The sequence below is a fragment of the Parasteatoda tepidariorum genome, chromosome 6 (genome assembly GCF_982258835.1).
Source record: "Parasteatoda tepidariorum strain Cologne lab strain chromosome 6, Ptep-v5.0, whole genome shotgun sequence".
Taxonomy (NCBI): Eukaryota; Metazoa; Arthropoda; class Arachnida; order Araneae; family Theridiidae; genus Parasteatoda; species Parasteatoda tepidariorum.
The window spans coordinates 63105124-63118900 of record NC_141760.1 but is presented as its reverse complement, the minus strand read 5'-3'; the positions used below and the strand labels follow the sequence as shown (position 1 = coordinate 63118900).

Sequence of the window (13777 nt, the reverse complement as noted above, 5' to 3'; positions counted from 1 at the left end):
CTCTAATAGGTATTTCAAAGAACTAACACAAAACAAAATATAAATTTCTGAACACATGAATGAAATTTTAATATAAAAATTTATGAAATACAGTTCTTCCTTAGTCTTTTTATTAAAAATATTTCTAATTATAATCAAAAGTTTAAAACTAAACATTCTTTACCAGCTTTTAAAAAAAAATTTATCTTAAATATAATGCAACTTTCATTATATTATCAATTTCTTCGTATACCAATAGACATTTAATTAGTTACTTTAGTTGTCTATTAATATTAAGTAGAGCCTGATGAATCAAATTCATTGAAATTGAATTAATGATAGGAGTGTTGAACAGGAGGAAAATGACATATAAATGAGTAATATCAATAGTTTACAGCACTTTTTTACACAGGAAATATTTTGTTCAACCTCCTTTAGACCATACAAAAAAGAAACTAAAATAATGAAGCTGTAGTATAAAAACTGGTAGAAAAAGATGGAAATATTAACCTAAGGGTTCCCAGTCTCAGACACCGGTAATAGGTCTATACACTAGGTTAATTATTTTTAAAAAGATTTCCCATGATCAAAAAGTTGAGAACAAGTAATAATGGTTTGCATGATAAAACACCCCTACACCAGAAAATTTCTTCTTTTCCCTTCATTTCATGTCTCGGCACTGATGAAGATAATTTGAAGGTACAAATTATAAAACCAATAATGTTATCTAGAATATTTTAAATCTATATTCAGTCCCATATTAGCAAACACCAAGGTAAAGACTACCGTTAAATATGAGAAAAACACCAAAAAATCCATTTCACACCTTCTGTTCAGAATAAGTTTTGATTTAAGATAAATTATAAAAAATTTTTAGCTATGTTAAATATGTATGAATATTATTGTTCAATTATTTTCATTGTTTATGAAGATGAAATCTTCATATTCTAACATTTGGGGGTCAACGTATCTTATGGTGAGACAAAACTGAATTTTTCCAGAAAAAAAAATTTTTTCTGAAAATTAAATGAATCAAAAAGTAACTCTAAAATTTAAACATTTGGAGGAAATGCAGAGCCATATAGCATGCAACACACTGGACTCTTCAAATTATGTGTTTTTTTAATCTACATTAACTGTTAATTTTGTTATAAGATTATAAATTTAATATTCTATAACGTTGTATAGGTTTTTTTTAATCATATATCATAACATACAATTTTGCACAAAAATGATTTATTTTAAAATTAAAAATGTTGGACTGGAGAACACTATTTAAGATCAAGATTCCGCATGTTACACAACATTAGTGAACATGACTTCTGGAAAATTATTTTAATACAAAACTGTGCACAATATAAGCTTTCAGAAAATATAAAAGGATTTGCAAAAATGCTCAAGGTTTGCCATGGTAAGCATAGTTCAACAGTACTGAAGTTTAACATGCAAACTATCTTTTTGCTATATGCATGTTTAAATAAGCCAATAGGTTATAATCATTAGTGAAGGAACCATATGATAAATATTATTCATTATAACAAAAAGTTAGACATAAAAGCTGTGTAAAACAGTGTCAAATGTGGAACATACACATCTAGTAGAAAAAATCACAAAACTAGCTACATTGGCAAAATACTTTTTTTATTATTGTTTATTTACAGAACTAAAAGAAAAGTGAAAATTTTTTGATGTAATTTTCGTTGAATTTAATATTAAAATTAAAATATAAATTCATACAATAACTGAAGTAACAATTAAATAATCAGAATTTTAAAAAAATTTGTAGTCAAAATATTGATGTAAAAAAAATGCAACTTATAAATCTAACAAAATTATTTACCTAAAATTAGTTTAAATCACTTTTATGCACAAGTTTCAGAGAAAAATATCTTAAAAAATTATTAACAAAAAACTTTAATTACAAAAAATCAGAAATAAACAATTTTGAAGTTTTCAGTATTAATTTTTTTATAACTTTTTCTTCTCCACTTTCCTCTAAAATTTTCATAACAGCTTTCCTCTTTTTGAAAATCTTTTTTAGTTTTGCACATTTATCATACTTTTGAGCGGATTGTAATTTAAAATAAATAGTATTATACAGCTCAATCAAAGCTTCTTCAGTTTTCACTGGTTTTATCACCATTGCAGTATTCTTTATAACCTTTTCCTTTGGCTGATGAAGTAGGCCAAGAAATGTAGCAAATTTTAAGCGAGTTAGATTAATTATATTATCCCTGTCACTCTTTTTTTCACTTTCAGTGACACTTGACTTTTTCAGCACAGATATTTTTCGCCTTGCTTTTAAAAACATTTTATCAATGAGTCTGATTTTTACGGGAGTCACAGCTTGAAGTAACAAGTTTTGTGCAGACAAATCTAGATTTTCCCAAATAACTTTCAGCTCCTTTATGTCTTCGGCTCTTTTTATTCTCTTTAGCAGTACTTTTTGCTGAAAACAAACAGTAAGAAATATGAATAAATAAAATGCTATAAAACAGTGGGTGAGTTTCCTGATATGGTGCTTTTGAAGCTCACTCCAAGATGTTCTGACACTGCCATTCGAAAACAGACAAAAAAATTGTAATCTTAAGACAAGAATGAAGATATTCTATCCTTCTCTTATTGTTATTTTAAAAAAAAAGTTTTACATTAAATTGTTTTGAAAACAAACTTTATTTTAATAATAATTATTCAACAAAAAATAAGCACTCAAATAATATTTTTAAGCACTTTAATTAGGTAGGGTTCGAAAGTTTTTTAAGAGTCATGTCAAAAAAAAAAAAAACTTATGGCATTGTTTTCGATAATTGTTAAAATTTTTGAACCATGTAAATCAAATGGCGTTTTCATATGCTACGGACTGATTGGGGTTAAATTAATTGTGAAAACATTGAATAGAACAGTGTCTTTCTGCATAATTCGTAGCAAAATACAACATGCTAAACGAAAAATCTCAATTTGGAAAAGGGAAAATTAAGCACTTTTTAAAAACACCCAATGAAAAAAGCACCTTTAAGGACCTTTAAAAAACGAAAATTGAAAATAAGCACTTTTTAAAAACGCTACGCATGAAGTAAACGTGAATAAAATAATATGAAATAAATATTTAGAAATTGAGACTTCGATTGGTGCATTTTAAGCAGAAGGGTCAAATCAGATTCAATAAGAATGTTTCTTAAAATCGGGAATCATGTTTTTAATATTTTATTACAATTTATTTTACTTATAAAATTAATTAAAATATTGATAAATGATTTATTTTTTCTGAAGTAATGATGCCATGTGTGAAAACTGTGAACTGAATCATTCAAAAAGTCAACAGTCAAAGGATTGTGTACTTTTCAAAAGTTGATGGAATTAGAATTGAGCTCCAAAAGCTTCATATTGTGGAACTCACACATTGTATAAGTTAATTTGCATACACATAAAATATACTAATGATCAACACAAGTGTTACAAAACAAAATTGTTCATTTCTCATAATCACACAGTTAATCTACATTTAGCTAGAACCTTGGCTATGATTTTTTAACTTACAAATCTGATTTCCACAACTGAATTCTTTTACCTGATCTCTATGTTTATTCAGATAACTTAGCATGAATGAGTGGCTTTTTATTTGCTTCATTAAGAACAAACAAAAAGATTGGTCATACATTTTTTAATTTTAAAAATAATGTATATTAATAGTGAAACCTCTCGGGAGCTAATTGCATTCTGTCCAATCAAACCTTCCGTTCCACAGTAAAATTGTCATTGTTAATACAGATTCGGTTAAATACATGGGTCAAATAGAATGGAATTTTTAGTGGGAATTGTTAAAATTTAAAGTGTCATTTCAACTGGGGGGGGGGGGGTCTTATAACCTGTGTTGTCCAGATGAAAAGATCAAAAGATTCTGCTGTCTGAAATATTTCACATGAGCAGTATCATTTCTTTTTTTTCTCTACAAAGATAAAGGAAGGTAACAGGAGAATGATTGATATTTTAACAGTGAAATAGCTTAATATTTTTAGTTATTGGTAAGGCAAAAAATTTAAACGCTTTAAGATGGTCGAAATATGTATATACATAAAGGGGGTGACCAAAATAACATTTCAATAATAATTCTATAACTTTAGAAGTGTTTAGATAATGTGATTTTTCATACTTATCAATGAAGTTTAAAGCTTTTCTAAAGGCTTGAAGGACCAATAATAAATAACAAGTGGAAAATAGTGTTTTAGAAAACCATATGCCAAAAAATGTAGCAATAAATTTGTAAAAATTTTTTTGGTTATTATATGCAATGATTGCACAATATTTCGTAAGCCTAGCTTAAATATTTATGGAAATTTGGACAGTTTAGTAAAAACATTTTTTCTTTTTTTTACTGTAACTAAAATATTCCATAAAATTTAACAAAATTTTTGCATCAAAATTTTTAAAAAAAATTGCTGAAAACTGTGCAATATATAAGTAATTAAAGTTATTCTTTTATATGACGCACACGATGAAAAAAAAGACTTTTTTTTCAAAATTCTGTAGTGAATTATATTTGACAAACAATAAAAAAATCCAATTCGAATATCTTAAAAATTTAAAAAGTTTCAAGCAATTTTCTAAGTAGTCTTTGTACTTTTTAAAAGAAATTCAAAATCACAAGGGGTTTGTTACAAATATTATTTTGTAACACTAGACAAAATTAAATAACAAATGATAATACCTTACTATAAACATTTATACACCGAAATATGATTGAATAAAGAAAGAAAAAATGCGAAAACATACTTTTATGGGGGATGATCCCCAACAATGCTGGAATCATTTTTAATAAATCTAGTTTAATAATGCAAAACAAAATTTGTAGAAAACACCTTATCATTTTGAGCTTTGTTTTAAAAAGCACGAAATTAGAAAATTGCTTGAAACTTCTTTAATTTTTAAGATATTCAAACCTGACTTTGTTTTATTAGTTGTCAAATATGATTTGCTACAAAATTAAGAAAAAACAAATTTTAATTTGTCTCTTGCATGCACAGTATAGAAAAAACAATTTAATTATTCATATCTTGCACAAATTTTAAAAAACTTTTCTCAAGTTTTAATTTGAAATTACTCTAAAAAAATTTTTTCATTTTATTGAAAATTTTTAAAGTTATAACAAAAAAATCATAAGACAAAAAAATTATTTTTTTTATAAAACTGCCCAAATTTCCATAAATATGCAGATTAGGTTTATGAAATTTTGTGCAATTAGGGGCTGTTCAAAAAGTACGTACATCCCGAAGGGGGGGAGGGGATTTGCTATTTTGTATGGTTTTGTATGATGGGGAGGGGGGAGGTATTATACAAAGTACGTACATAAAGTTGGGTGTTATTGTTTAAATTAATAAATTATATTAAATAAATACTTAATTTTATTTAAAACATAATTATTTTAATTTTTATGAAAAAGGGGGGTAGACTAATAAAATGTACGTACTATCGGTTATGTACTATGGGGGGGTTAAAATTTCTCCATTTTTGTGTACGTACTTTTTGAACGGCCCCTTATCACATATAATAAACAAAACAATTGTTGCAAATGTATTGCTACAATTTTGGGCATAGGGTGTTCCAAAACTATATTTTCCAACTGTAATTTATTGTTGGTCCCTCAAACCTCTAAAGTTCATTGATAAGTATGAGAAATTGCATAACATAAGCACTTCTAAATTTGTAAAATGATTCTCTAGGTATTTTTTGAGAAAGATCAAAAAATGTGTTAGTATATAAGTGTTTCCATTATTTTGTCCAACTACTGTGTGTATATATACAATGGTGGCCAAAAATGTGGACATTTTTTGAAAGTTTCATGTTTTTCAACTTTGTGTGCATGTAGAATATTTTAATTTTCACTTAAATACAAACGTTTATATATCAAATTGAAGGTAATTTAATGTAGAATTTAATAATAAATACAGTATTACAAAAAAAGTTATGCTCATTTTAGTAGAACAAACAAACACAAATTGTTTTCAATAAGGACGTGTTTTGTAATAAAAGCGTACTAGCCAATCACAAACACTGTTTTTAGGATCAATCAAATGTCTGTAACTATAGTTTAGGTTATTTGGATGGTAAAAGAGTTATTGTTGTGGAAATATTTTGCGGAATGATGCATACTAGTACAATTAAATAGAGTATTGCTGTTTTTAAATATTTAAAGTCCTTTTTTTAAATTAAACTAATTTTAAACAATGTCATCAACAAGAAGAACTAATTGGACATCTACAAAAAGAAGCCGAATTGTCATATTGAGTGAAAATGGCCTCGATATGCTGAAATTGCAAGACAAGTTGGTGGTTCAGTTACCTGTTCTGGTGTACGAAAGTTCTGTTTACGTTATGAAAAAACGAAATCAGTGGAAAATAAAGCCAAATCAGGCCGAAAAAAATTCATAAGTGCTACTGCCGATAGAAAAATTAAACGGCTATGCTTTCAAGATAGAAAAGTTTCATCAGATGCCATTAGATGTGAAATGAATGCAGCGGGTATTGCAGTAAGTTCAAGAACAATAAGAAGGTTATCAGGATTTGGACTACAAGCTAGAATTCCAAGGAAAAAACCCTATTTAAATCAAAAGCAACGCGAAAAATGAATTAAGTGGCGAAGTTAACACATTAAATGGTCAGAAAATCAATAGAAGCAAGTAATCTGGAGCGATGAGAGTAAAATATCGCTCTTTGGTAGTGATGATAGAAAATACGTGAAACGTAGAGTAGGTGAAGCACTTCATCCTGATTGCATTGAAGCAACTACAAATAACCCAACAAATTTCATGATTTGGGAATGTATGTCTGCAGATGGTGTGGACCGAATTCAAGTGATTGATGGCATCCTTAATGCCAAAAAATACATCGAAACTGTCCTGAAACCAAAATTGATACCTTCCATCAGGGATCTCTTCCCCAACAACGCACCATTTATTTTTCAGCAGGATTCAGCTCCATGCCACACAGCAAAAGTAAAATAAAGGCATAGATATATTACCATGGCCAAGAAACAGCCCTGATCTCAATCCAATTGAAAATTTGTGGCGACGTTTGAAAATTCTTGTACGAAAAAATAACTATCCAATAAAAGACAACCTATTGAAGATATAATTGATTCTTGGCACCATGTGATTACGAAAGATGAACTCCAAACAGTCAGACGCTGTGAAGCTGTCTTAAAAAATAAGGGTTATCCTACTAAGTATTGATTGTGTAAGTATCACTTTTAAAAAATGCAAATCAAAGATAGATCTTACTATCAGTTGCATAACTTTTTTTGTAATACAAAGATTGTAATACTGTATTTATTATTAAATTCTACATTAAATTACCTTCAATTTGATATACAAACGCTTGTATTTAAGTGAAAATTTATATATTCTACAAGCACACAAAGTTGAAAAACATGAAACTTTCAAAAAATGTCCACACTTGTGGTCACCACTGTATATATATATTCAGTGGAAAAAAAGTGTTGTTTGGTTTAAAGAGAGAGAAAATTTCATTTTTTGGCATAAATGATTGTCCTGTTGCAGGAGTGTCCACTTTGTAGAGAAGGAGAGGATACATAAGGTACATTTATATTAATTGAAGAATTAAAAAAATGTCTGGAAAAGAAGAGTTCATGTATCACTGTATATATATACCAGAGCTCGAGAAACCGCCCGCCCGCGGCGTTCGAAAATTCCCCGCGGACAACAAATTTCTCGAATCCAACGTCCGCGCGGACGGCCATTTTCCCGTTAATGTTCATGATACATTTTCACTTTTTGTTATCTTACAAGAGTTTAGCTCCTCACTTCTAAAATGACCCTCTAATCTAAAAATACAGTAACATACTGATCATGGTGGAATTAATGTTTTCTCTGTCTGGGAGTATTGCAGCGGTTGAAGGAGGTTTTTCAGCAATGAACTTACAAAAAAAACACATTACGTACTGGTCTTAAACAAGAAGCGTTAAACGCAATTATTAACATCTACCTAAATGGAAAACCCCTTCCAGATTTCTGTGCAGAAACCTCTGTTAATCATTGGCTTGATTGTGGAACTGGCAAACGTCATATTTGATTCATTTAGAAAACGCAGTACCCTCGGATAAATTGACATTCCAGATAACTTGACCTTTGTCATTTAAATTATTTCATAAAAGAAATACTAGGTTTTACTATTAGTTACCTAGTATTTCTTTTACTGTATAACGTAATCCTAATAACTACTAATTCATTGGGGAAATTTATATAAATGTTAGCAATAAATAAGAGAATTATATTTTTATTTATTTAGAAGCTACGGGTTAGTTTCAAAGGAGGACGGGTACATTTGTTGGACAAGCCGTCCTCGGGGACAGGTAAAATTTCTGAGTTTTTTCGAGCCCTGATATATACATTACAAGAAACTGCTAATAAATTAAAATACTTACAGCTTTTGAAAACTTTTGCTGTTTCTCAGAACTTGCTTGCTGTTCATCCTGTAAATTTAATAATTTTAAAAATTTGAGATATTAAAATAATTATAAATTTTATTAATATCTTAACCACCAATAAAAGTGTAATAAAGAATTTGTAACTTTGCAACAGATAATCATATATTACATTTATAAAATTATACAAATTATTTTATATGAATTTTAGTATTATATTATATAGAATGTGTTATATTCAGACGACCAATCACCATAATTCAGATACTGTTCAATGAGACACTGTTTTCATTGTGCCACCTGAGGAAATTGCAAATGATCAAAATTACATCTAAAAAACAATTTTTTTTAATCACAAAATTTTTTTTTTCCCATTATTAACTTACTTATCATTCATTGTTTGGACAAAATTGGAAAAAAAAAACATAATATTTACTAAATGATAATTAAATTGCCTTGAAATGAACTATTTAAATTTTAATTTTAAACTTTTAATTAAATTTTAATAAAAAAAAAATTTTTAATTAAATTTTTAAAAAAAAATTAAATTACATTTTTAAATTTAAGTTTTAAATTTTTTAAATAAAAATTAGATTAAATTCAAATAAATTTTTAAAATTAAATTAAATAAATAAATTAATTTTTAAAATTAATTTATATAACGGTTAAATTTTTTTTTAAAATGTCAAAACATTAAATATTTGACAGATTTAACATTAGAAAAAAAAATATGTGAAAAAGCATCATGATAAGATATAATGATTACAAAAGATTCATACCTTTTTAATTTGCTATTTGCAAAAAGAATGGCAAATACCTAGGCAATTATATTTTGTAAAAATACCCTAAATAACATTAAAAAAACTGCCTTGACTTTTGTCACTTTTGCAAAATCAATGGCCCTAAAAATCACAAACTTATCACTTGTACATATTTTAATAAGGAATTAAGAGTAGTTCCCTTAAGCTGACCTTTTGTTTGAAATAAATAATAAAATTTGAAAATAAAATGTTTTTAATTTGTATCCAACAAGTTAAATGATCCTCTGCAGAGTGATCCTCTGCAGAGTAACACTGATTTAAAATTTATTATCTAAGTTTGAATTCTTTAAGGATTGCACAGAATGCAATTAGTGCAGGATTTGAAATCTGCTTAATAGTGTCCTAAAAAATAGTACACTCTCTACATTGATCAAAAAGTATTTTTAACTAATCTGTCACAAATAAAAATTGAAAGAAGGATCACTAGGACAACTCGAGTTTGTGAGACTTACATTAAACTTCTTGCAAACACAAAATCTCAATCAAAAAATTTTATGCAAGCAATTCATTGACTACTTTCTACATTTTCCTCATGATCGAATTGTGACGAAATTTGTTCAAAAATCAGAGTTTTTTAAAAGTGTTTAAATTTTTATAAAACTGATTATTAAACATACCAGCTTTCTTTTAATTTAGCAGGAAGGGTTTTAAATTAAAAAAAAATCAGTTATTGACCTATCTATCTTAATTATCTGTGTTTGAAATTTTAATTTTTCTTTTTTTTTAAAAAAAAAAAAGAAAATACTAAAAAGTAAAGATATTACAGGCTTGTGAAAAATATTCAACAAACGGCATTCATGTATATAGTTCACACAATTCCCTAAGGTGGAAATGGTTTATAAATTTTTGGCGCTAGAATTCATTCTATACTTAGATGCTATTTCAGACAAACACAATTTTAACTTGAATACTTACAGATGAAGTTGATTGAGCTGTTTCGATATCTTCCATGATACTCGATTGCGGAGGTTCTAAAATTTCTACTTCAGATCTTTCAACTAGCTCTAAAATAAAAAATTATAATTATACATTGAAATAAATTTAAATCAAACAAGTATATTTATTATTTTTACAATATAAAAAATTATATCATGAAGTCCAGCTGAAAAAAAAGAATAATCAGTGATACCATTCAGGCATCGAATATGTAACTAAAAATTATTGAGAATTATTATTTGATTATTTATTTTTTAATGGATTCATTTCATATTATTTGTTGTTATTCTTAAATTATGCTAAAGCTGATATTTCATATTTAAATTTATCATCATGCAATTAATATACAAATTATTCCGATTTCAGTGATACTTGTTTGATACTATCTTTGGCATATTCTTATTTTAAATGATTTAATCAGCATTATGTCTTAGTACATATCAAAAATAATAGAGGGTGTTTTGTTATCTTTTGAAAAGATTAGTTAAATTTGGTCTTTTAAGGCAATTGATACACAATTTTGTTTTTAATTCTTTATGAAATAGTTACTCAATCAATTAATGATCACATTTTTTTGTTTAAAAAAATTGTATTTTTAAAATTAAATTTCTCAGGAATTATTCGACCAATTTTGCTGAACTTTAGTATTTTGCCACGTAAAATTATATATACTTATTCCTTACAGGCCCTTTTTTTTTCAGTTTTCTTCAAGAATACTAAAATATAAAAAATTATAAAATTTTTCAATAATTTTATAGATAGAAAATTTAGACTTGTATAAATAGACTTTTGGAGATGGTGGCTGAGAAATATTTCTGGTAGCAGTAAAAAAGGTTTTAAGAATATTGCAATAAAAGGGCCCCATATCTTCAATGAGTCTTGCATAATTCCAAAAATTAGAAATTTGCCTACAAATAAGAGATTTATACATACTTCAGGAAAGGGTAATTGCAAAGCTTAGTGTCATCATAACCTATCAATTCATTTTATGGCCACAGTTAATTGTTTTTTTTATTTATTGATAAGTATTAATAAAACTATGCTAATTGTTTCCATTTTAGAAAATAGTTTTAAGATTATAACTGCTTTAAAAATATGAGACAAAAGGTTTAGTGAAAAAAAAAGACTCATAAACTAGACATCCTGTATACAAAAAAAGATATATTATTTATTTTTAATTAAAAAAACAACTTGAATTTGTATCTAAAAGTAATACTTTTGCAAAGTTTATTAAAAAAATTTCCAAAATACTTATAACAGCAGGTTATAGGCTTATGGAGGCAAGAAAAAGACTGCTTCATTAAAGAAAATTTACAAATTATAAATATAGTTAAAAAAAATATACCAATTTGGAACTAGTGCAATTTTGGAAGTCTACACATTAAAACATTTTATCAGAATATATTAAGTACATACAATTTTTTGATCTAAGGCAATAAAAATCTTAAATTTATAAGGGATTTTTTATAATAACAATACCTCCATGATCATCAGCATTTTCAAGAATCATACTATCTTCATTGACTGGTTCAGAATAGCCATTTTGATCACCTTTACCAGAAAGTAAATTTCTGTCAAATATTGTAGGCAGAAAATCCAATAAAAATCTTAAATTTATAAGAGATTTTTTATAATAACAATACCTCCATGATCATCAGCATTTTCAAGAATCATACTATCTTCATTGACTGGTTCAGAATAGCCATTTTGATCACCTTTACCAGAAAGTAAATTTTTGTCAAATATTGTAGTTAGAAAATCCAGTTCTTCTTTGGGCAAATGTCTTGGCCTTAAATAAATTAAAAATATATTTTATATGAAATATGTCAAATCGTTTTACAATGAATTACACTATTTTCTACATGTTTGAAGAAACGCATTGAAAAAGAATGAGTAGTAAAACTTACTTCACATATTCAGAATCTTCAAGATTGATCCATGATTCTAAATCTTCGGGCAGTTCTAAAGGTTTAGACTAAGAAATAAAAAAGAAAATTGAAAGCTATGAATAAATTAAATTTATAAATAAAAAGATATAATTATTCATTGATTAACATCAATGAACAAAAATCCTTTCTAACGAGCCCTATAGCAGAATTTTTTCGAGCTATCTGCGACTAATCTCTTTAGCACAAATATCTTTCTGCAAGATGCTTTTAATTATAACAAACATGTATGTTACTAATTGAAAGTAACAAATACGCTGTGTTTACAAAAAAGACTATATAACTTTGTTAAATTGAATAATTAATAATTTTTTATTTTAATATTATGGATAATATTGTCACATTTTGTTGGGAGAAAAACGCACAAATTATTTGTGAGCTTTTCCAATTTATTAAATTATGTAAATAATCATCACAATAAAAAAAAACAATTAAAAATCATGAAATCCATGGTTGTAATAGCTGAAAAAAAGATCCGACGCCGAAATCGCGCAAATCGGACTCCTAAAACGTGTGTTTCGTTTCAAGATTAGGCTGTTGTAACAAATAATGTTGTATAAAGAATATCGGATTTAAAAACTATGGAGAAATCAATAGCAATAACAGTAAAAAATTCGATAGAATTATAGCCTTAAAAAGTACTCAAATGCACGATTCGAATTTTCCATATTGTTTGAAATATATCGGGATATTTAAAATAAACGTAAAAATCAATATCAATAACTGCCGAAAATACAATCGAAAAATTACATCGATTTACGATACTATCGATATAAATTGAGCGTGTCAAAAAGTGATTATCTAAATGCATGATTCAAATATGTGTAAATTTTTGTAGAAAAGAAAACTGAAAATTTTTACTTTTCCAAAGAAAAATCTTTTTGCAAGAACTCTGCAACGTTCTGCGACAATGTCGCCGTGTCGCTGCTATTCTGCCACGGGGCTAACGAGCAGTGTTCTTACGACAGAACCTTTTCTTACACATCTATCAAAACTACCTAATAGATACAACTTGCCCATCAAAAAAAAAAAATAATAATAAAAATATGTATAACCATTATATTCAAGGATAAACAGTAATAAAGACACTGTTTGTAACAATAAATTTGAAGAAAGTAGCCTTGGGTCCCACTTGAATTACTACATTTATAATGTATTTTTACTTAATTAATAATGATAATTATTTTTAAAATGCCACTAAAATTTTTTAACTTTTAAGATAAAACTAAAACTAAACTAAAACTTATAAGATATTTTTAAACTGGGGCTATTGTCCTTTCCTGAAAGGTTGTAGGTTCCTAATTAGCCATTATTACAAAAAGATTGAGGAAAGCAGCAAGTATAACTCAAATGTGCAGATGTACTTTGTATGAACCTACTGTTTCTTATTTGCTCATATATATGAATTTCAGTATTTTGAATTATGCATTCCTTTTATGAAGTTTGTTTTTAATAAGTTTATGCCTCAATTGTAAAAGTATCACTGACAACTGAATAAATAAAAACTAAAATTCAGGAATTGATTTAATGAAGAACTAAAACAAATATGCTGCTAAAAAGTATGTCATTAATAGCTACTCATTAGAAATAAGGAAAAGGTTTAAAGATTCCAGTACAAAAATGTAAACTGAACAGCAAGTAAAACAATTTAAAAGTGTT

At 27.0% G+C, this 13777-nt stretch overlaps 1 protein-coding gene across 4 annotated transcripts in view; it reads right to left on the bottom strand.

Annotated features, from left to right (window-relative positions):
* Positions 1–1603: 1603 nt before the first annotated feature.
* LOC107450158 (uncharacterized) overlaps positions 1604–13777 on the bottom strand; it is a 31599-nt gene continuing 19425 nt past the window's right edge. For all 4 annotated transcript variants that reach the window (XM_071178546.2, XM_071178550.2, XM_071178547.2 and 1 more), the window contains 6 exons: positions 12080–12147; positions 11816–11961; positions 11652–11723; positions 10152–10240; positions 8416–8463; positions 1604–2428 (listed from right to left, as the gene is read on the bottom strand). In XM_071178546.2, the coding sequence (XP_071034647.2) occupies positions 1898–2428; positions 8416–8463; positions 10152–10240; positions 11652–11723; positions 11816–11961; positions 12080–12147 (954 nt within the window). In that variant the 3' untranslated portion in view covers positions 1604–1897. The remainder of the gene's footprint in view (positions 2429–8415; positions 8464–10151; positions 10241–11651; positions 11724–11815; positions 11962–12079; positions 12148–13777) is intronic.